Below are 22,345 nucleotides of genomic sequence, written 5' to 3' on the forward strand. Positions count from 1 at the left end.
GCATAAGGTTACTGTAAGATTTTGGTTTTTCCCTTGTGGAAAAAGGCCATTTGTTTATACTGAAAGATCACATAATGGTTTTAAGAACGCACACAGAATAACAATAGAAAATCAGCTTTTTTAAAAAAAAGTTACTTCCTAGTTTAGTTTTAAACTTTACATTAATTTTTGAGTAACTGTACAGGCAGCATTGCCTAGACAATAAACACAACAGCACAGTAACCTAGATTAAAACTTTTTAATGTTTTTTTATTTTAAAAATTCAGACTGCAAAATAAACTGAATATTTAGTATGCAGTAAATGAATTTTTTAAAAACAGTGATAATCAGTAATGTAAGGAAATTGAGAATTTTTAATATTCATTTATTACTTGATACAATACAGCATCTGAATTGTGTAAAATTTTCTACAAGCTGATCCTTATATACTGAAAATGTTAAGGTAAGGCTTTAAAAGCACATCTCCTTTTTATGAGGAACATACCGGTTGCTGTCCCTGTTGTGCCTGAGAAGCTGCTTGCTGATTTGCTGTGGTATTTGCTGCGGCAGCTTGCTGCTGAAATAAATTGGCTGGATACACCCCCCATGGAACACCATAATACTGAGGTGGAACCACAGCAGGACCTAAAACCAGAAAACATGATTATTCCATCGACTGCACTTAGTTAAAAATAACTGTTTATATTCCTTGTAGCATCCCTCATTGATCTAAATGTCAAAATGGAAATCAGTATTAAGAAGAAATTAATTCCCATATTAGCCAAAATGATACATGAACACAAATGGGTTAATTTAAAAGATTCACATCAAACCATACCTTCTTTATGAAAAAATAACTACCCTTCTGAGACTGAGGCGACAAAGAAAACACTTTAAGTAATCAAAGCTTATATACCAAAGAACACTCAAAATCAGTTTCCACGGTTGGAAAAAAGACCATTTCAGAACATCGCAAAATGAATCAAACCCATCCTCCTGAGAGTTTGATCTTTGATCATCTATTATTCCTCCTTTCTGTATGCTTCCTTTGCTTATAAACACCACCACTGCCTCTGCTTCCCCTGCCTGCTACATCACGCTCTTCAGAGTGGGCACATTTATTTTTTTCCAGTCTACTAATAAAGAACCCATAGAAGAATAAGCTCTCTATATCATTGAACTGTACACATAATGCATTATGTATATATATATATTTTAATTCTTTCTACTGCCTTTCCTGTGAAACTACCAACTGCAGATACAGGGTTGTTTTCAAAATGTTATGCTCAGGTCTGAGCACTAGCTGGGACTTGAATACTCAGTAGCATTGTTTCAGAGCAGTATCTATTAACTTTTAAAGATATCTTCCTTGGCTTGGGGTTTATCTGTTGTCTGGACCTTTTAGGACACTGGGGACCATCTTTATTCTCATGCCCGCTGGGAATGGAATTAGAAAATTAATGCACCAAGTAAAAACAATCAAGGAAAGGCTAGCTGTCTCATCTTTTGAAAATAATACATACTACTACTGCCAGATGAAACCTTATTAAGGTTAAACATTTTTAGAACAGAAGTAACCTAATTACTGCATATAGAAGTCCAGTGGAAAGACATACATTTTAGTGACAATTTTCAAAACCACAATATTAATTTTCCTACAAGTCCCTCATTCCTAGAAATACTTTTACAGAAGTAAACAGGATGGATTTCAGCTTTTTTTTCTGATTTCATTTAGTAAAATTATCAAGATAGACACTAGAAAGTGTTCAGTTACCTGCTAGGGTAGCTGCTGCAGCTAATCCAGCTGCAGTGTATGGGTCAGTACCTGGAGGAGCAGCACTGATAATGTATGGGTTTGGCACAAAAGCAGCTGGAGCCAAGCCTGCTGAGAATACGCCTGCTACAGTAATAAACAGAGCTTAATTATAGTTAACATACTTAGCAAGCATCATCATATTCAAACCAATCAAATCACAAAGCATATCTGTTAAAATCAGAACTGCTTGTACTTTGGAAGTTTCTAAGAGCAGGTACACAATTACAGAAATCAACACTTCTATGGCTTCTCACTAGTTCTTTCTTACTAATCCCAAGGTCTAAAGCTTTGTTTTGCTGGATCTACAGACTCCAAGGAAGTTTATCTCATATGTATCTACCCACCCTTATATAGAACCAATTATTCAAAGTGGAATTTATCTTGCCCAATAACTATCTAAAAGTTACACTGGTCTTAGAAATGAATCTGTATCAGACGAATCATCTAGCGTCTCAAGTGAATCAGCCAGATAGAATGAATCACCTGCAAGAGATACAAATCTCTTTTCACTATCAATAGGAAAAAATCTAACCAGATAGTTTAAATCAGACACCTGGTGTTTAAACAGCCAGTTACGAGATGCTAATCTTACTTTCAAGAATCCAAATCTGATATAAGGACTGTAATGGAAGGAGACAAATGAAGAAACTCAGTCATCACACAAAGCATTGCTACCCAGAGTTTCCCCCTGTCCATCAGATTCATGTACTCTCTCCAACCCTGAGGCAGCAACTAGCCCAGCAAGCACAGCACATCAAACTGTGCTCCTCCTTCCTCTTTGGAAGTGGAAGTGGAGTTTGGAAGTGGAGCAGGAGGCTTCCTGCTAAATTTCTGTCAATATGCAATATCAGAAAAGGCTGCACTTCAAAGGGGCAAGATACAGCTGAATGCTCAGATGGCACTTTATACACAGTAGGGGTTTCTCTGAAGTTTAGAAGTCAAAGACAGGCAGAAGACAGGACTCATGGACTCACACCAACATCTCAATCTGCCATGCTCCCAGCTCTAGGACTGTATTAATCAGCTACATAACACTAAAGAGCTGCCACTTTTAAACTGTCTGAACAGACCTCACAATCTAGCTTAACAAGCTGGTGGGAAAACTTAACCATCACTGTATCACAGAAGAACACGGATACATCCCTTTGGAGATGCTCCTTCCTATTTCTGTCTGCCCTTCTGATTCTCTTCTGAACTCTTTTTCCCCCTCACAGAGAAAGGAAAGAGGTGTACACACCTCAACAGCCCAGTGGTGACAGAGGGAAGGGCAGGAATCTTTAAACCTGCCCTGCAGTGACAGAACATGAGGAGCTGCCTTCCTTAAATAAGGAATCGCTTCCATGTGTGCTCCAACCTGCCTCACCCCAAACACACAGCTTCCCCATAGCAGCAGGTAAAACTGTGGTCGCTGTAACGCAGCCTCCTTGTTAGTTGCCAGCACACTGAGAGCTTTACGCATTACTTAATTCTGCAATAGAATAACAGAATGGAGTATGTTTGTTCACACAACAGAAAACTTTCTCTGGGACAGTCTTACGCAGTCGTTCTGAGAAGTTTTCAGGAGAACCACTAAAACAGGCCAACTGATCACTATCTATTTGAGTTCCAATACCGTGGGTAAAACTGAAAGGATTATACCAAAGCAAAACACCCACTTTTGCCAGGGATTTTTGCTGTACTTTTACAAAAACCTCACCTATGTGTGGCTGCTGAGCAGCAGCCAGTGCGTATTGCTGCTGCTGGGCTGCTGTTAACTGTTGAACAGTCAGAGCATTAGTCCTCTGGAAAAGCTATTGGGAAAGAAAAAAAAAAAAAAGATGCATTTCAGTTTTCAAAAGTCAGGGCTGTAATATACTGGGATTTGCTCAGAAAAAAAAAAAAGATTTTAAACTAAACTTCTATATTGATAAATTACTAGATTAAAAAATTATGCACCAATATTCTTCTAGATTAAATATATTTTTATTTGCCTTTGACTAAGTCACAGTCAAAACAAAATTAAATGCATTTTATGCTTAAATGACTGATTATCACAGAGGATCAATTTGGCACGTTTTCAAGTCCAGTACTAACCTGCTGCTGAGAATTGTAGTCAAAAAGTCCTACAGTAGCTCCTGAAGAGTCCATTTGTACCTGATTGCCAGGATAGTCAAACTGCAGAGAATCAAGACCAACTTGTTCCATGGCATCTAGATTCTGATTTTCTGGATTTGAAAATTCTTCTACCAGAGGCTTGTGGGCGGTAGGATTGGGAAGTGGACCTAATCCTTCTGTGGTGCTGGGATTGGGGCCCAAGCGTTCAGCTACTTCTGTTGGGGAGGCTTGTCGACTTCCAGGGGTACGACTGTTCAGAAGAAAATTTAAAACAGACTCTTCAGTCTTAAATAAAGCTGTCCATGGACAGAAGACAGTATTTCTATTTTAAAAGGATCTCGCAACTCAGAGACTTTACAAAGGGAAGTGACAGACTGATTTTAACAATTTTAACCAGCATGCATTGGTGTCTTAAAATAAAGGACACATTTAATTTCAAAGCATAATTTTATTTTATTTTTAAACTTTAAGACTATACAGATATATATTCAAATCACTGATAAAAACAAACTAATCTCTGAGGCCGTTTTGAATGAAATGGAGTGAACTGTTGTCACCTATAACTTTTGGGATGGCTCTTTATTGCATTTTGGAAGCAACAGGAATTATTAGAAAGCGTATCAGAGAAATTTAAAAAAAGGAAAGGAAATGGCTAAGTGCGTCTCATGCAAGGGAAGCGAGTGACAATAAAACCTTAATTGGAAAAGACAAACACACAGTATAGCAAGTATCTTCCACATCTCAAAGCCAAACAATACATTTTTTACCTTAAGTAAAATGGACTAATAACTGCCTCATTTAGCATTTGATTACAACATTTCATTTCCTACACAACCCATTTAATAGACTGCACTACACCAGATGACTGGTCAGGGGAAAGAAAGCGTTTCTAATACAATTCCACCGATTCCATCTCAGTTTCCCTAAGAATAAATACAGCCTGCTGTTCCAGAAGAAAATCTTTAGGATGGCGCAAAACATAGGTGTTTGATTTCTGTTGTCAGTCAGACAGAGATACAGAGCTAGAAATCATTTACTGTGCCGAACCCCTGAAAGTTCAGTTTCCAAATATGAAGGGCTGGTGGCAACTGAGATGCAGACAGCTACACTTACACATCTCCAGGTGCACTAGTGTTTAAATTCCCATCAGAGGGGATGAAATTCTAGTCAATACCATTGACAGAGCCTAGACAGCGACTCAACTGAGCAGTCACTCAGTGTTTACATCAGGGTAAAAGCTGAATTGTTCTCCCATCTCCACCGGCTGTATCCACTGCATCCCCTCCGACTTCACGGGAATTTCTGTGCACCTATAAACACCTACAGGCAAACATCTCAAGTGAGATATCTATTCCCAGCCTAAAGAGATTCCCAACCCTGTATTTGGTTAGATTTAGGGTACCTTAATTTGGAGTGGTACACCACCTTCTGTGTCAGGTCACATTGTTCAGAGTACCAATTTTTACTGGCCAAAATCTAAGTCAGCTACTCGGAATGAGTTGCATGAGAGAATCTATGATCCTTTAACACCATTACTGTGTTGGCAGAACTCAGTAATTATATACTGTTTCTCAGGAAACATACAACTTTCAGTTAAGTTTGCTTTATTTGTGAAAACTAGGCTCAAATACAAAATACCATCTTGCAGGATGAAACTAGATTTCTTCCAGCAGCACACTGCCAGACCAGGGTGGTGAACAGCTAATTCCAGGACAGAGACAAAGCCTTAGTGCTACCTGTTCTCCTCCCTCTTCAAGACTCTGAAGCTGAAGTATCTGTTTCCTCACTGAAGCACAAGATTAATGCAAATAAACATGCTAGTACTTATGTATTGGCTAGTACCAGGCCTAAAGATTGCATAGACAGAAAGGAGTCTTTCAGTGAGTTTATTCAATGATACTGTATGATCTATTACTTTGGACAAAATACTTCAGAGATAAAGCAATTACACTAGATTATTTTTTTTAATGTAAGAACCAACCTCGTGAGGACCATCTGTAACATACTGGCTACCATCTAAATATCCTAGCTAGCAACCATGCCTTGCTCAACATACAAAACTTTTGGTTTTTGTTTGAATATTCCTTATTCTTCCCAAGTGACATACAGTATCAACAAAGCAAAGAACAAAAGGAAAAGAGGCAGTTATTCCAGTACATATTTTAGTTTAAAAAAGCTGTAATTACAAAAATACAAGGAGGAGGACAGGACAAAGTTTCTTTGTTTACCTAATATAAGTTGCTCCTTACATTGGTGCTGTTCTGTTGCTATAGTTAAAGTTGTGTCAATACTTCAATTATAAACCTCTGTTTGGAGGGGTTTATAACACCACTTTATACGGCCCATTTAAATTAGATTGCCTTATTTTTATTTTATTTTTTTTTTAGAGGTTTACTGGCTTTGGATGCTTTTTTGCACTTGTGTATTTTAAAATAATTTCTCTCTTCAAATAATACAGAAGGTACTTTGCAAGCGACTATTTCAAAATTGAAATAGATACTGGTAAAGAAAAACAGGACAAAATTTATTCTGTATTTTCTACACAGGATACTGATGGTAACTTTGTTTATAGTGCGTATCGCAGCACGCATCCAAAAGGAGCTAATTTGAGCTCTTTAATATGCTTGGTATTATATTCCTTCCAATAATACGTCTTGAAAAATAGACTTGAAGAATCCCTCCTTAACCACAGGTCAATGCATTTTTTAAAGGGTAGCAAATACTTATGTATGGGATTCAAACATGCATTTTAACATACCTGTTCAATTATGGACTATTGAAACCACAACTATTCGGTCACGTTCAACACATTAATAGAAATTTATGAGCAGCACTCTAGTTATCAGATCTTGTTAATTCTTCTGTATGACAGTTACAAATGCATCACAGTCATTTAAAAACAAGGATTAGTCCTTTAAAAATATCCAATTTAAAATATAGTTTAGTATTAGGGAAAAACAGGCTGGCTGTGCTGTCATATAGGAGTTCAGTTCAAAAGTTCGAGCTTGGTCCAATCCCCCTCCCCCCCCAAGAAAGCAACCAAACCACACCACCATTCTATACTGTGAATAGGTGACACTTAACTATGTGAATAGGGAAATACATTGTTTCTCCTTAGTCAAATAAATGGTTTACATAAAGACTTTTGTGGGGAAATAATTGTGTTAGGCTGTGGTATCCACTAGCAAAATTAGAAGGAAAATTAAAATTCTGTAGGACTTACTGTCTACAACAACAATCAGATGCAAGAGTTATAGAGTATTAAAAAGAAGCAGAGAGAAAGGAATTTAGTTTGAAATTAAAAGGGTTAAAGTTTTCATCCCTCTTTAATTCACCACATTTTGAAGGTACCCATTTACTTTGAATAATTACTATAATAACACGAATTTGTCTCATGAGAAGTGACACACACATTGATGACATCCTAAGAAACATGTGGCACAGTGGGAAAGGGAGGACGTGAAGTAGGAAGAATCAGTCTGCAGCTGGGTAATGTTTAAAGCTGACACACAAACCAGAACTGTAATAATGCCCTTAAGAGACATGCTCGTCTTCTTGAGAAACAGTTAAAAGCTTACTTAAAATCTTTGCAATCGGCATCCATTCCATTTGGCAAACCTCTGCCATTTATTTTAGTAACATCCTCATCATCTCCTTGTTTAAGATCTCTGTTTTTGTCCTCCTCAAATGGAGAAGCCTTGCCTTTCTGATCTCCTTTCTCAGGTCCATCTGTTTCAGCATCTCTAGTGCCCTGAGGAAAAAGAATCTGTTTGATTCTGAATATTGAACAGAACACAATAGGAGCACCACAAGGTGACCTAATTCTACACTACAGTGCACGTACACAATACAAACAGTTTGTTTTCAATAAAATTGCATTTGGTAGGTAACTTGGTCATCAAGTTTCAACCACATGCAATTAATAACTGCCAAAATGTGAAAAGGAATGCCAAGATTTATAATGGAAGAGCTAACTCAACCTTAACTATAGCGGTGCTGTTAAAGCAGTAACTCTTCAAATTAGATAAAGTTTATTTTATACAGTCAAAACATCTAGTAAAGAACAAACCCGTATGGAAACATAGAATAGGAAGATCTAGAATAAAGCCCATCACACATTTTAAATTAAGCTATTTGCAATCTTTTCCCTACCTTTATTTAAAGGTGTTAGGAAAGTACTGTTTTTAAGACAGCTATTCAGTCAAGATTCCCAAACCACTTCCCTCTTCTGCCCCCTCCAACCAAGGAAGACAGACAGACAGCAACTACACACTTCCTTCTAAAGAGAAGAGTTAAAAAAGGAAAATGGACAAATACAATAGAAAATATAACCATGTTAAGACAGTAAGACCATAATAGGTAACTAGGCAAGCTTAACACACTGCATTACTTACAAAAGCTCCTTTCCTAAACCGGGAATCCAATTTATCAGCTGGAGAGGAACTTAACACATATTCTACCATGCTCACTCCAAGGCCACCACTTTCTGATCGTGGAGACAATACAGCATTTACTTCACTGTTTCCATGAAAACCCTGTCCAGGCTTTCTCTGTACCATAATAGGTTGGGACATAGAATGGTCTGTTAAAAACAAATAAATAAATAAAACTATTGTATTTTTTTTAAATACAAGTTGTAATGTATTTGCATTTTATTACAGAGGCAATGTTAAACAAGACTTAAATTAAATTAAATAAAAAATTCCAAATCCCAGTTTCAAAACATGTTATTGGCAAACAACAACCAATGCAGTATACATTTTCACAATTAAAAAATAAAATTTAACATACAAAAAAATTTTATAATATTCATTTATTTTGAAATTACTTTTACTAAACACGACCGATTTTTCAATATGTATACATCAATCACTTACGAGGAGTTCCCCATGCAGTCTCTCTCCACTCATCACCAAGGAATATCCCTTTTTGTCCATCTTTTGCTGAATCATCAGGTTCCCAAAACTTTTTGGCAGGTAAAAGCTGTTCCAAAAGAGAAAACAGTTTTATTTAAAATATGCTTATAAATGGCCAAAAAATAGCAATACTATTAAGAGCATAAGCAAATAACTTATTTTAGATACCCAAGTCAGCTTTGCATCAGGAAGCACCCATTGTGCTGTGGAATAATTATGAACTCTTAAAAGTTATGTTCTGTTACTGAAGCTGATGCTGTATGAAGAAATTGCTCAAATGACCACCAGGAGACTGAGATTCTGAAGTTATGAGGGAGACATACAGAATTTAGAAGCTGTTGTGAAAAAAAGCTAATCAAATTAGAATCATAGAACAGAACAGTTTGGGTTGGAAAGAACTTTTAAAGGTCATCTAGTCCCACCTCCCCAGAAATGAGCACGAACATCTTACACTAGATCAGGTTGCTCAGAGCCCTGACCACCCTGACCTTGAATGTTTCCAGGGATGGCACATCTACCACTTCTCTGGGCAACCTGGGCCAGTATTTCATCACACTCACAGTAAAGAATTTCTTCCTAGTATCTAGTCTGAATCTTCCCTCATTTAGTTTAAAGCTGTTACCCCTTGTTCTACTGCAACAGGCCCTGCTAAAACATCTATCCCCATCTCTCCTGTAGTCCTCCTTTAAGTACTGAAAGGCTGCAATAAGGTCTCCCCGGAGCCTTCTCTTTTCCAGGCTGAACAACCCCAACTCTCTCAGCCTGTCCTCATAGGAGAGGTGGTCCAGCCCTCTCATCATTTTTGTGTCCCTCCTCTGGACCAGCCCCAACAGGTCCATGTCCTTCCTGTGCTGAGGGGTCCAGAGCTGGACACAGGACTCCTGGTGGGGTCTCACCAGGGTAAAGGGGCAGAATCCCCTCCCACGCCCTGCTGGCCACGCTGCTTTTGATGCAGCCCAGGATATGGTTGGGCTGTGAGCACACACTGTTGGCTGATAGTTGTATTGATAGTGGTTGTTGCCCCGACCCTGAACCTCATGAGGTTCACATGGACCTGTTCAGGTCCCTCCGGATGGCAACCCATCCTTCAGGCGTGTCAACTGCACCACACAGTTTGGTGTCATCTGCACACTTGCTGAGGGTGCACCTGATCCCACTGCCACTTGGTTCCACTGATGAAAATATTAAACAGTACCGGTCCCAATACGGGACCAGTAATTAAAATTAATCCCTGTGTTAAACCAAGTCAATCCTTTCAGAAACTGTAACTAACACTGCCTTCTTTCCACATTGGCTCAAAAGCCTGGCCTTTGACTAATACTATCACGATAACCAGAACCAGCAGCAGTTCATTGTCAAGTTCCTTTCACTTAGAAATGCATCATATTTCAAATTTTAGAATGCAACTAGCACACGTGGTGGCAAGTCGGCTCCTTTAGGCCCTAGGGATCTGCTGGTTACAAATCTGTGACACTCAAATCTGAAGTTCCATATACCAATGATTTCATTTAGCTGCACGGTGGGTTTTTTTCATTACTACTTGTAAAGCAGAGCGTTTCAAGTTAGATCCGACTTCTACTGTTTTCGAGGACAGAAGGCTAAGTACCACGTGACAGAAGCACTGCACAAAAGTACCTCAAATGTCAGCATTCCTTTTACTTTTATTACTTTATTCCTCTAACTTTTCCCATTGGTAGCAGTACGACTGCCAAACTCTACGTATCACATTTTCTCTTGAACATGTAATTAAAAAGCTGTATTCTCAGACTATGTATTACATAGTTTAAAAGGTCCATCAACTAAAACTACAATGAAAACAGCTTGCAAAAAGAACAGAGAAGATCTCTGAAGACAGCATCATAATCCATCAAATTTTGCTAAATGTAATGTTCAATTCAAAATATTAAATTTTGAGAATTTAGAAAAAACAAATGTAATCTGATAAAGCGTTATTTGCAATAAACGAGTACATTCTGGATTTTTGAATGTCCTGTTACTTAAGTGACTAAAAAACCCTTTTGAACTTCACAGCTGCTTAGCATCACCCTTGACGAAACTACTAACAAGAGTAGGGGTTTTTTTTGGTATTTCTTAATGTAGCATTGAAAGAGCTCATGAAAACAGCTTAAAGAAGAAGATAACATTGCCATTATCAGGCCACAACAGTAACACTGAAACAGAGGTGGCAAGAGCTCCTCTGGAGTAGCTTAAGGACTGCTGATTGCTGGTTTTCTGTGCTGCACAGAGCTCTTACCAGAAACAAAGAATTCTGACTTGCTAACCTGCCGAAATCCCTGGGTTCCTCACATGAATTTGTTACCACAGAAGGACTCAGGTTGGAGGATGACAAAACTAGAAGAGACTATTACACTTGCAAGAGTCTTATACTGTTATGATCTTCCCCGGCAAAGATGCCCACTTTTCAAAGCATAGGAGCATCATCACCAGGTGTCAACCAAACATACTTTGGGAGCACTAGGATATTACATATACCCCAAATTTAAGGGATCAAGTTAGCCATCAGAGGACAGAGAAATATATTAATGGCATCTTACAGCTGCGGTTCAAATAAAAGCAAGAAGTTCTATAAGTTCACATCATCCTATGCAATCTACTCACCCTCTTCAGGTTGATATTGTAACGAGTTTGGAACACTACTTATTTTTCATTTTGTCGGTTAGCGGTAGAACAGAAAGCAAGTGTTTCATCACATCTATGAAACCTTGGTTTTGAGAAAAAGAACTACATTTTATTTGAAATGCAGTCTAAGACAAGTTCAGGTGTGTCCAGCTGAGATGAGAGTTATGAGAAATACAGAAGTGGAGGTGTCACAACCTAACACAACCTTGTCAGAGTAAAACAGATCAAGTAGTATCTTGTGTGTCATAAAATGAGCATCACCTTAAAGTATGCTTACTCTGAAATTAGAAAATTCCACTCTCAGACAGGTGTTCAGACAACACGATGTTAAGACCAATATACAAATTTAGAGCGGAACACGCTGCAATACGGGTTTTGATTTCAAAATTCATTCGCAGTTCTATCAAATGAAAAAATCCTGTCCACTGGTAGAAAGCAGTAATAATCCTCACTGCAAAAGTACAGGTGGTTGGGAGGGGATTTTTTTTGTTGTTGTTTGTGGAAGGTTTTTTTAGGTTTGCTTTGGTTTGTTCTTTTTTTGTGGGTATTTTAAATACATACTTTCAAACACCAAACAGATATATTCAACTGATTGCAATCTTCACTTACTCTGGTACACAAAGAACATAGAATATCTTTAACACAAACCATAATGCATCACCTATACCTCAAGAGCCTAAGTTTAAACTGTCTGACTGAAGATCAAAAAGATTTGCAGAAAAATTACTGTTAAAATTTCTACACAACAAAGAAGTCCCTCATATATCTAAAGAAATGTATTTTTTTTTAAGTTTACAATTTAGCATCTCCCTGAGGGTCAGTGATTTAGATTTATTCTTTACTTATTTTTGACAGATGATGTATATGACATACACCATGCTCTTTTAAAGGCTTGTTTTAGCTACTGGATTGCCATACAAATGAGGAGCCTTAGCAGCTGTCAACCATTTCACTGTGGAACTCAAAAGAAGAGCACTTTTCAGAAAAAGAAAACAAGTGTTTTTCTCTTTAACATAAAAGAAAAAAACCACTTGATTAGTTCTACTAAAAGACTTAATCAAGAAGTCATTATCCCTAATTAATACAAGCACCTAAAATCATCATGCTTTACCCTTTGATAACATGCATTTTGATCAATACTTCCTGCATTTAATCCAATAAAAAAAGAAACTTTACAAAAATACATCCAATCCTAATTCGAAATAATGGAAAAAGATTGCCATATTTCTTACTAAACTCTTCCAACAGTATGATAAAAAGTCTCTTTTTCAGTATCAGCACTGATCCCTGTTATCATCTGCCAGATGAACAAAGCCCTTTTCTAAGCACAGATAATAACCAATTATGCTAAAGCTGCCTCTTAACCAGCTCTCTCATAAGTAACTGCACAGTCTCGACTACTGGGTCTTGAATTAAAGCTTTATTTATTTATTTTAAGATCAGAAATTATTCCTACAGAGCCATCTGCAATTTCTTTGAACGAAGTTTTGACACCAGAAATGAATACATTGTCCCTAAAATGAAATTTGTTTGTGCTTTGACCCTGTAAGTTTCTATAGGAATAGACACTATCTAAAAAAGATTTAGTTTTATATTCTGTTTGGCAATTAATTTTATGTATGCCTGTACTGGGTCACACTAAAGGTCCTAAAGCCCACTATGCTGGCCCTGGAATAGCAAACGACAGATGCCTAGAGAAGAGAAATAGCACCACGTGTCAGTATTTCTTCAGAATATTATCACGACCTTAAAGGTCATGATAGCTTTTGGGAGCCGGAGCCAGAACCATCATCTGTGTTCAAACCAATCTAACAGCTAAAATTTTAGGAGACATTTTGGGAAAGACGCCTGCAATACAGCAGATCTGCTAATAAAACTTTAGCCCGCTTCTTTACAGAATAAATTAACAAAGAATTGCAAGACAGAAGCAGATCAAGGAAACCATACATCTGGCTCCTGTTATGCTGTGCTATTCCCGATACTGATTGATACCAGGCTCCATCCGAGTGCAGCTCAGATGGACAGCTTAACAGAAGGATTTCCAGTACATATTATTTCCAAAATGCGTTATGGTACAATGAAAACAGATTTCATACTATATTCTTTTACACTGGAACATGGAAGAGATACTTGCTTGACAGCTCACAGACAGTTTTGATTTTAGTAATGATGTGAAAAGACTTAACAGTCTCCTAATGTCAAGTATTGATTCCCAGTTGATAAAAAAAAAGACCAAGAAGGATTAGAATTATGAACAAGAAATTAATTTCAGTTCAGAGAAAAATCTATCCAGACAGAGAACATGAGGAAGAGACATGACCGCTCTTTCACACCTTTCAAAGTAGACAGTGGGCAGCAAGGAAGAATGTACAAATACCAATTCTAGCTTAGAGTATAGATGAAGACGTTTCCTTTAATATTTTAAAAGGTTACAATCAAAAAGAAGGTTAAAACAGCCAAGGATTCTATTCCAGAATTACTTTTTTTTTTTTTTAGACATCTTCATAGATCTACACAGTACCATGAAAACAAACAAAAATTATAATCACGTAGAAACATCTCCCTCAATCGGAGGAAACCTAAAACGAAAATCCGTATGAGCAATCATACACCTCAATTTAATTCCCAGGAATTTGTGCCTTCCTTCACTTTCACTGCTTTCGATCTTTCAGAGTACTTCATGGGCAGTGAAATAACAAACACCAATATGAATTTTACCCATCCACTTATGCTGTTGGTATTATCACAGATACCTTACCAACACCTTTACCTTTCAAAAGCAGTTTTTAAGAGCTGGGGAGGCAGGGGGAAGCAAGCATATCCAATGTGGCTAGTCAGCTTTCAACAGAACAGGGCTTTATCTATTATTGCTTTTTCAAACAGGAGATGGTTCAAGAAAGTCAACATGGAACCCTGGATGAAGCAAAAAATGCTGAAAAGCCAACTGACTGGTTAAATGTTTCCTCAAAGTAAAAAAAAAAAAAAAAAAAAATCAAGTAAGAATAGCCACGTGTCATGCCCAGAACAGTCAGCAATGAGAACACGGCATTTGTTTTTTATCAGCGAGTTATTGTTTCCATAGAGATCACAGTTCTATCATCATTTTTAAAAAGTTGAGCTGAAATATTGTCCCTAGTTCAATTATCAACTGAATTAGGTAAATATCCACCGAGACAAACGGATCAGTATTTTAAATCTTAGTTCAACGTGAATTTATTTCATTACCACGTCCTGTCAGGGCTAGTAAGTCTAATGCATGTTGGTTACTTTCTAAACAGTTCAGGGAACTGCTTTTGAAGGCGCAAAGTCATCCTTCATGATCTTAATTCTGTCCCCAAGTACACTGATTTAAAACTTAAACAAAGCTAAACTGTACAATTGTACTCTTCACCTGGGTCAAAGTCTTCTTTTAAGGAGTAATTGCCAGTAAAAAAAAAAAAATAATAAGTTACCACACATTTCTGCCAGGGTATGCCAGTTTCACTTTTCCTGAAGCCAAACCTTTTTCAGATCCTGGTCTCCTTGGCTTCTCAGAGGTAGTACGCAATTCTTTCACCAGCTTAGACACAGTGGCACTGAAAAGATGCCTCATTTCATAGAATTGCACAAACTTTTAAACAAGTTACTCTGTCACTTCCCTAAAAGTATCAGTCATGTAGTAAGACTGACGTAGCAGCACAGTAGATCCAGTCAACAACCATCTCAGTGTTCTTGCAAAGTACTTAGTTTATCTTCACCTTAGAGCAGAAACCTTCAGTTGCCTAAAAAAATCAATTTGGTCTTAAGAGAAGCTCTTTGCTTCAGGTTGTATTATTTAAGACTTCTTAAATTGTATCAACATTTCCAAAACACCAACTGGATTTTCAGCTCTCAATAATTACCTCTCCCATTCCCCGAGATTCTAGGGCAAGAGCTTGAAACTCATGATTCATCTCATCCACAGATCGAACCTGTAGGGGGAAAACCAAAAGAGCGATCCATTAGTCAAGTATATTTCCAAAAGTTGAGTTTATAATTCTCCACAAGATTTCTGACAGCACACACAAAATTTGCTAGTCAATCTAGATTGAACATGAGTTTAGATTTCGTGGACAGTTAGTGCCCAATTTAATGAACCATGCTAATATAATAACATGCAAGAAATTCCAAGAGACTTAAACATTTTAATCTTCATATATCCGGATGGGTATCACTTACTATGGAAACAACCAATATTACATTTGCAACAAATGCAAAAAGTGAAATTAAAGATTTGGACATACAATATCCTTCCGAAAGGAGAGAAGGAGCTACTGCACAGGATGTTACCAAGTACACTTAGCAGCAAACAAACAAAATCTCACAACACGGGTCACAAAAGCTACTAGCAATACGTTGCTTTTAAAATCTAATAACTGACTGCATTATCACAATTTCTTGTGCTTTCTTCCAGGAAATAGCACTCTTCCTTCTCTGTGTGTTGTCTTTTTTTTGTTTGTTGTAAATACGAAAGGTGTATTGCTAAAGCCAGAGTTGTTGCTGCAACAAACCACCTCCTTTTCCATGGCATGCAGACAGAATGCACTGGGTGCATTCTTTCCTGAGAAAATGGTTTCCACAAGGAGTTTTCAAAGCCATGAGGAGCTTAGAAAAACAAATAAAAAAGGGAAATTCAGCATTGTTTCTCCCTTTCTCTTCTTTCTCAACAGTGAGATGCAGCAGGGTGAAATGGTAGTTATTCAAGTTCAAAATAAAATTAAAGTTTCCCTCCCAATACCAGTCCTTTCCCGAGGAGTTAATTTCACCCAGTAAGCCCAACTGTTTACATTAACAAATAAAACAAAACTCCATACAGCTCATAACACATTAAGCTCACTTTTGAGAAAACACTCAAATACTGGCAAAGAAAGAATCTTGTGCTTTTAATATTCTGGTGCAAACAACTTTTCCAATTTTCTTCGCATTCTCAAAATGCTCTATTCTCAAAATCTTGTTATTGCCCCATAATCATTACAAGCCATTAAATTCCCAGGCTGAGTGTCTCTGTGCTTTTGAGGAAGGAATTTCACAGCTCAAAGAAATATTCCCTCAGAAAGAACAGTATTTAAGTTCAGATGGATTCTGAAACCAACCTCCAAAAATTTCTGTGACCTAATGAAGAGCAAATTTAGTTTCACAGTGACTTAACAAGGGGTAGGGTGGGTGGGAGGGGGGAATCAGCACCCTGACCTTTTTTCCAGCGATGCTGACATTTATCTCAATTAGGTTGATTTTACTCTTTAAAAAACTAGAAGCAGATTTTAATCTACCCTTAAAAAAGCTAAAGGTATTTTTTCTAATTAATTACAAAATAGATTATATATAATTTATGTGAAAGAAGCTCTTTTTTTATTACATCTGAGGGATAACTGAGGGATAATCCAATTTTTGTGCATGCATATAGAAAAATTAGCTAGAGAAGAGGCAATATTTAGAAAGAAAAACCAGAAATTCAAATTTTGAAGACTTCTGAATTCAGATATTACAGTTTCTGAAAACAGAATTTCTTCTGATGGCTGAGAGTTGATTATTTTACCGTAAGCCACTCCCCATGCTGAAGTCATGGAATTTAGTTTCAACTGCAATCAAACAGTAAATCGGATACTGCTGTCTTCAAAGGTGGGTTTGGTCTAACAGCATCTCTGAGCAAAATTTGTAGCTAATACTTACAATCATAAACACTACCCAAATCACTGTTAGATAAAAAGCAACCAAGTATGAAAGATGTTTTATTTTTTTGGTTGCGGGTTCTTTTTTGTTGTTGGATTTTTTTTGCTTTGTTGGTTGGTTGTTTTGGGGTTTTTTAAGAGGATTTTTTTTTTTTTTAAATTTTTGGTGATGGCTGTTTTGTTTGTTTGGGGTTTTTTCGTGTGTGCTGCAAGACCTAATACCAAATGCTTATATCTCACAATTCAGCAAAGTTCAAAAACATGGCCACGCACACTTCCAAGCCTCTAAGAGAAGACAATCCAAGAATCAGGGTAATAGCATGTAATAGCACAGCCAACTCCCCCCTTTTTTTTTTTTTTTTTCTTTTCCTGAGCACTTCAGAGCCAACTCTAAGCTTAAACTGAAGTTTTCTGAAACTGTAAATAAACTCTAGCACACTCAACATTTTGCTCACTGGCCCCACTCTTAGAAACATGAAATTTAAATTGGTGTATTGCTATCAGCAGCAAGAGAAATAATATAGTCCTTTTCCTGCAGCAAAGAATCTCCGTTTCTGTTTCCATCAAAAATAGCAGCCCACAATACCCTGTCCCTTATCATAAATGCAAGTTTCATAGATCAGTTTAGAGATTGGAGAAAATACAAGCAGCACCAATATCTTCTGATCATCTGCTTTCCTCAATGCTGGCCCTATCACTGCAACAGAAGAAGACATCCAGTATAGTAACAACCAAGCTAGATCTACTACTTATAAAGACATGCCCTCTCCCCGAAGGAGAAACTTTGGTTAGGATTACCTGTATAACCAGGAAGTTTTATTTGCTTTAATTCAATGCCAACATTCACTTAATTCATATGCTCCAGAAATAAACATTTTTATTGTATACTTCTTTACCTCAAATTTAGAACACTGAAAAAATAATTTCTCCATTTTTATTTATTTCCCATCATCTAGAATAATTCATAAATCACAAAAGAGGCCTATGAAACACACTGCTCAACACTTATAATTATTTCCTGGTTTTGGCTGATTACATTTTTTTTTTTTTCTTTTTTCTTTTTTTCCACTCCTACAATCACTCTGAAGACTCCTCTTTTCTCCATTTACCACCTACCTGCTTTTGGGATTAGTTGCTAGATCTAATCTTAGTTTTCAGGAGTCGAATGCTAATGAGCCTTTCCAACTAAGAGAAGCTGGCAACAGTTCCTGATACACATCAAATCATTCCTTAGGGCCCCCAAATTACACACAAATGGATACTACACACCAAAGAAGTCTTTAGGTATAACAATTCCTCACACACCGCTGTTAAATAGATAGAACCATTTAAGTGTATCCATGAACTTTTCTCCTTCGACGTACTGATTGAAAATTGCGATCTTTTTCTCCTTCCACAGAAACTGGATATTAATACAGCATGTATTAGTCCATTTTTCAGCACAGCATTAGGAATGAGATTTTAACACAGAGTAAAAACAAAATTGCATTTTTTTAGTAGACTTTCTTAAAGTTTATGCTCTCTCCCCCTGAAATTCACAAAATAATTTATTTTAAATCTAGAGTCCTACGTAAAAACCTTCCTTTATTCTGTCAAAACTCCAAGTAAGATTAGTTATTTCTTTCTGTATTTCACTACTACCTCACGCTATGCCCACCAGACAATACTGAATGCTTCAACAGTCAACCAATAAATTGAGTTCATGACCAAGCTGAGCACATCTAACCAGCTACTGATGAATGGGACAGTCCTTCCATCCTTCATCAACAGCTTTTACCGCTCCCCTCACAATGAACTTGGTAATCATCAAGTAAAAGGTTTGGTCAAGAAGGTTTGGAGAAGAGAAGGCTGAGGGGGGATCTGATCAACACCTATAAATACTTAAAGGGTGGGTGTCAAGAGGATGGGGCCAGTCTTTTTTCAGTGGTGCCCAGTGACAGGACAAGAGGAAATGGGCACAAACTTGTACATAAGAAGTTCCATCTAAACATGAGGAGGAACTTCTTTACTTTGAGGGTGGCAGAGCACTGGAACAGGCTGCCCAGAGAGGTGGTGGAGTCTCCATCTCTGGAGATGTTCAAAACCTGCCTGGACACATTCCTGTGCAACCTGCTCTAGGAGGACCTGCTTTGGCAGGGGGGTTGGACTAGATGTTCTCCAGAGGTCCCTTCCAACCCCATATCATTCTGTGAAACCGTGTCCTGACATAACTCAGGAGGCAGACTGCAGACTGGATAGTCATCTAGGATTACCATAAGAAACACTGCTTTTTTTAAAACAATATCCATTTCTGGAATTCAGGCAGCCAGACCCAGATCTAGGGACAAGTACTCTCTCCAATAACCCTGGATCCTACCAGAAATAAGCTTCTAATCACTCTCTTGCAAAAGCAAAGATCACTTCTTTGAAAACAGTTGGAGAAAATAATTATAAAACAACTAAAAAAAAAAAAAAAAGACTCATTTTATACATTAAAAGTGGTTAAACCAGCTAACCAGAAAGTAGCCACGACACTTTTTCTGCATGAAGAAATTCCAAATCTCATTTGTCCCCTCCCAGGTGAGTATTCTGACCACCCCGACGAAGAAAAGAACGACACATTTTGAGGCTGAAGTTATGGTACTAGGCCATAAATTCAACACAAAGCACCTGGCGATTACAGCACTGTGACTGGAAAGAAAAGGAACCTTCTTGTTCACGTTGCAAATGCTTGAGACTTTTTCTTTATTTTGCTGAATGCTTCAATGCAAAATACCTTTTTAGTAGTTTTCTACAGGGGTGGCTCTTCTGCAGCATTTATCTTCTTGTGTATGACATATGCTTATGGCAGAGACTTAGAATTATTAGCAAGTTCAAAACCAATTTAAGAACACTAAAATGGTTTTATTTTAAAACATAATACATAGTTAAACACTGTTTTGTAAAGCCATGCTGGACACTTGACTACATATACAAAAAGCTCATTTAACATTTCAGATGGGTGACCATCAATAAAAATAATATTTTAATACAAATTAAAACATTTGTTATAAATTTACTAGATTTGTGTCTAAGGTCAACAGGGAAAATTACACAACAAGCCTAAATTGCAAATCTCCAAACACTGCAGTTCAGGGCTGTATATAGACATTTTCCCTCTAGAATATTTTGCCAAATTAACTAAAATCTCCTTATTTTGGTTTAGAAGCCAGCTAATAGTACATCCAGGTAAAAAATGCTGTTCAGCAGCTCGACAAGCAACTACAAGTCAGTACACAAGTTAGTTACAAAATACTAAATATTTTGTGAGGCATTTTAAGAAAGCAAGGCATTCATTTGATTAAAGCTGCCTTTGGCTAGATGCATCTTTCCATACCTTTCTGAGGCATCACGGAATCAAAGCTTCACTTACTGCCAAACTGGTTAACATAAATTGCTGCTCCCCAGTAATCCAAAGTCTACAGATAGGTTGTATTTTGAAAAGAGGTAACATTTTTGAGCACCTATGTAACAGTAATGCGACTGCAGACTTAACCAAATACTCCAAAACCAGAGCAGTCTAAGCTCCGTAAACAGTTTGAATAAACAAGACGTTAGGCATTTCTGACAAAACACTTAAGCAACCAATTTTATGTTCTAACACACACTTCCATGGTTATAATCCCCAAAAGCAAAACATCTTCCCCCAGTAAGTATTGAACAATTTTCATTGCATTAAAATATAACGTTCTAAAACCAACTCAAACTTTTTGCAGGCAAGCAAATAATTCCTCAATCCCTGTATTTTAGGCTTCTTAACTCATATTCTGGGATCAAGCTATACTTCTGCACTATATGACCCTTAAAACATTCAAATGCTCTAACAAGAACAAATTTAGTCTGTCAATTCAGTTGGCCTGGCTCAGCAACCACTCTGGATCTTAATGTTCTTGTGGTTTATTTCCTTGTGAACTTTCCATTGTAAGTTTGAGAAGCCAATCCTACCGGTGCCGAGGACACCAACAATGCAAAAAATGAAACCAGGAGATTTCAAGGCAGGGTTTCTGCAGCATGTAGCAAGGGGGAGGAAATAAATAAATATATATACTCAGCAAAAGGACTGTCCAGTCTGCTAAAAAAGCTAAGTCACAAAGGCACAAGGTGATGATAAGAGCTGACACTTGTATACGCAATGCTGACCAAACATTTTGCTCGTGTTCTTTTCAATAGGAATATCAGTATCCTGGAAGCATGCACACAGGAGAAAGGAATCTCCTAGGTTATTATCAACAGAACATATATATATATGTATATATAAAAATATATACAAAATTATGCTGGTTAGCATCTCGCAAGTCACTGCCAAGTTTAGAAATTGCAGATATACTTGCATATTCCCTGCCAACAGACTATAGAGAGCGAGAAGAACAGGACACTGCCTCCCATGAAGAAAAGCTGAGGAATATGAAAGCACATCTTGCCGCGTGTTTCAGAGCTACGTGATGGCTCATTGGCCTAACAAGATTCAGGAACCTTAGGTTCTGTTCCCTACTACGGAATGAAATGTGCTCTAAGAAATACGTAACTGCACTCGTTTTTCTCCCTGAACATGAATTCTTCCATCACATAAGAAACTTATCTCTTCCTTGCACAGGCTTTCGTGCTGCCTTCCCACCCAACAAGCTCAAGCTTTGCTCCAGGAGTGGCAGAACTGTTAAGCACAAGTTTTTTCTGAATTACTGTCATGCGTCCTCAGTGCTCAGGATCTTAATCCCTACAGTCAAATACTGGTAGAACTACCAGCCTCACATAAATTAATAATAATGCGTCTGTACTGAAACCAGATTTTATAACTATTTATAACAGTTACACTGTTGGCTCCATTTGAAGAGCTGAAGTGATATATTCCAACATAAGTAGGGCATATAGTTTATACTAAATAACTTAGCAGGTTTCTCAAAGTCTTTTAATCATGTAAGAAATTATCCACTCAGAGCTTCTAAGAAATGTACAGAACAGGAAGTCAGGGTGACAGATGTTGCAGGAGTTTGTAAAATAAAAGTCTAAAGAAGAGACAGTAGTTAAAAAGTTAGTATGTAGATAAAAAGTTAATATATAGTTTTACAAAATAGAAGAAAAATCCCATAAAAACTTATCCAATGAGTTTTTGTAAACAGGAAATTATTTAAAAAAATTTAATTAAAACAATTTATTAAAATAATATTTATCCATACAGTTTTAGCTTATTATTTAAA

General features: G+C 37.2%; 1 protein-coding gene across 5 annotated transcripts in view; it reads right to left on the reverse strand.

The window, feature by feature from the left end:
- The window catches only part of PUM2 (pumilio RNA binding family member 2), a 71,473-nt gene that overhangs the window by 32,933 nt on the left and 16,195 nt on the right, over nt 1-22,345 (reverse strand). For 2 of the 5 annotated variants that reach the window (XM_074153743.1, XM_074153742.1), the window contains exons 1-9: nt 15,327-15,389; nt 13,576-13,578; nt 8,767-8,872; nt 8,284-8,471; nt 7,468-7,640; nt 3,869-4,139; nt 3,492-3,585; nt 1,754-1,861; nt 485-624 (exon numbers count right to left, since the gene is read on the reverse strand). In XM_074153743.1, coding sequence (XP_074009844.1) covers nt 485-624; nt 1,754-1,861; nt 3,492-3,585; nt 3,869-4,139; nt 7,468-7,640; nt 8,284-8,471; nt 8,767-8,872; nt 13,576-13,578; nt 15,327-15,377 — 1,134 coding nt within the window. In that variant the 5' untranslated portion in view covers nt 15,378-15,389. Of the gene's footprint in view, nt 1-484; nt 625-1,753; nt 1,880-3,491; nt 3,586-3,868; nt 4,140-7,467; nt 7,641-8,283; nt 8,472-8,766; nt 8,873-13,575; nt 13,579-15,326; nt 15,396-22,345 lie in introns of those variants that run through there. The other 3 variants (XM_074153740.1, XM_074153739.1, XM_074153741.1) reach the window with 2 other exon arrangements.

This window comes from Numenius arquata, chromosome 9 (genome assembly GCF_964106895.1).
Source record: "Numenius arquata chromosome 9, bNumArq3.hap1.1, whole genome shotgun sequence".
Classification (NCBI taxonomy): domain Eukaryota; kingdom Metazoa; phylum Chordata; class Aves; order Charadriiformes; family Scolopacidae; genus Numenius; species Numenius arquata.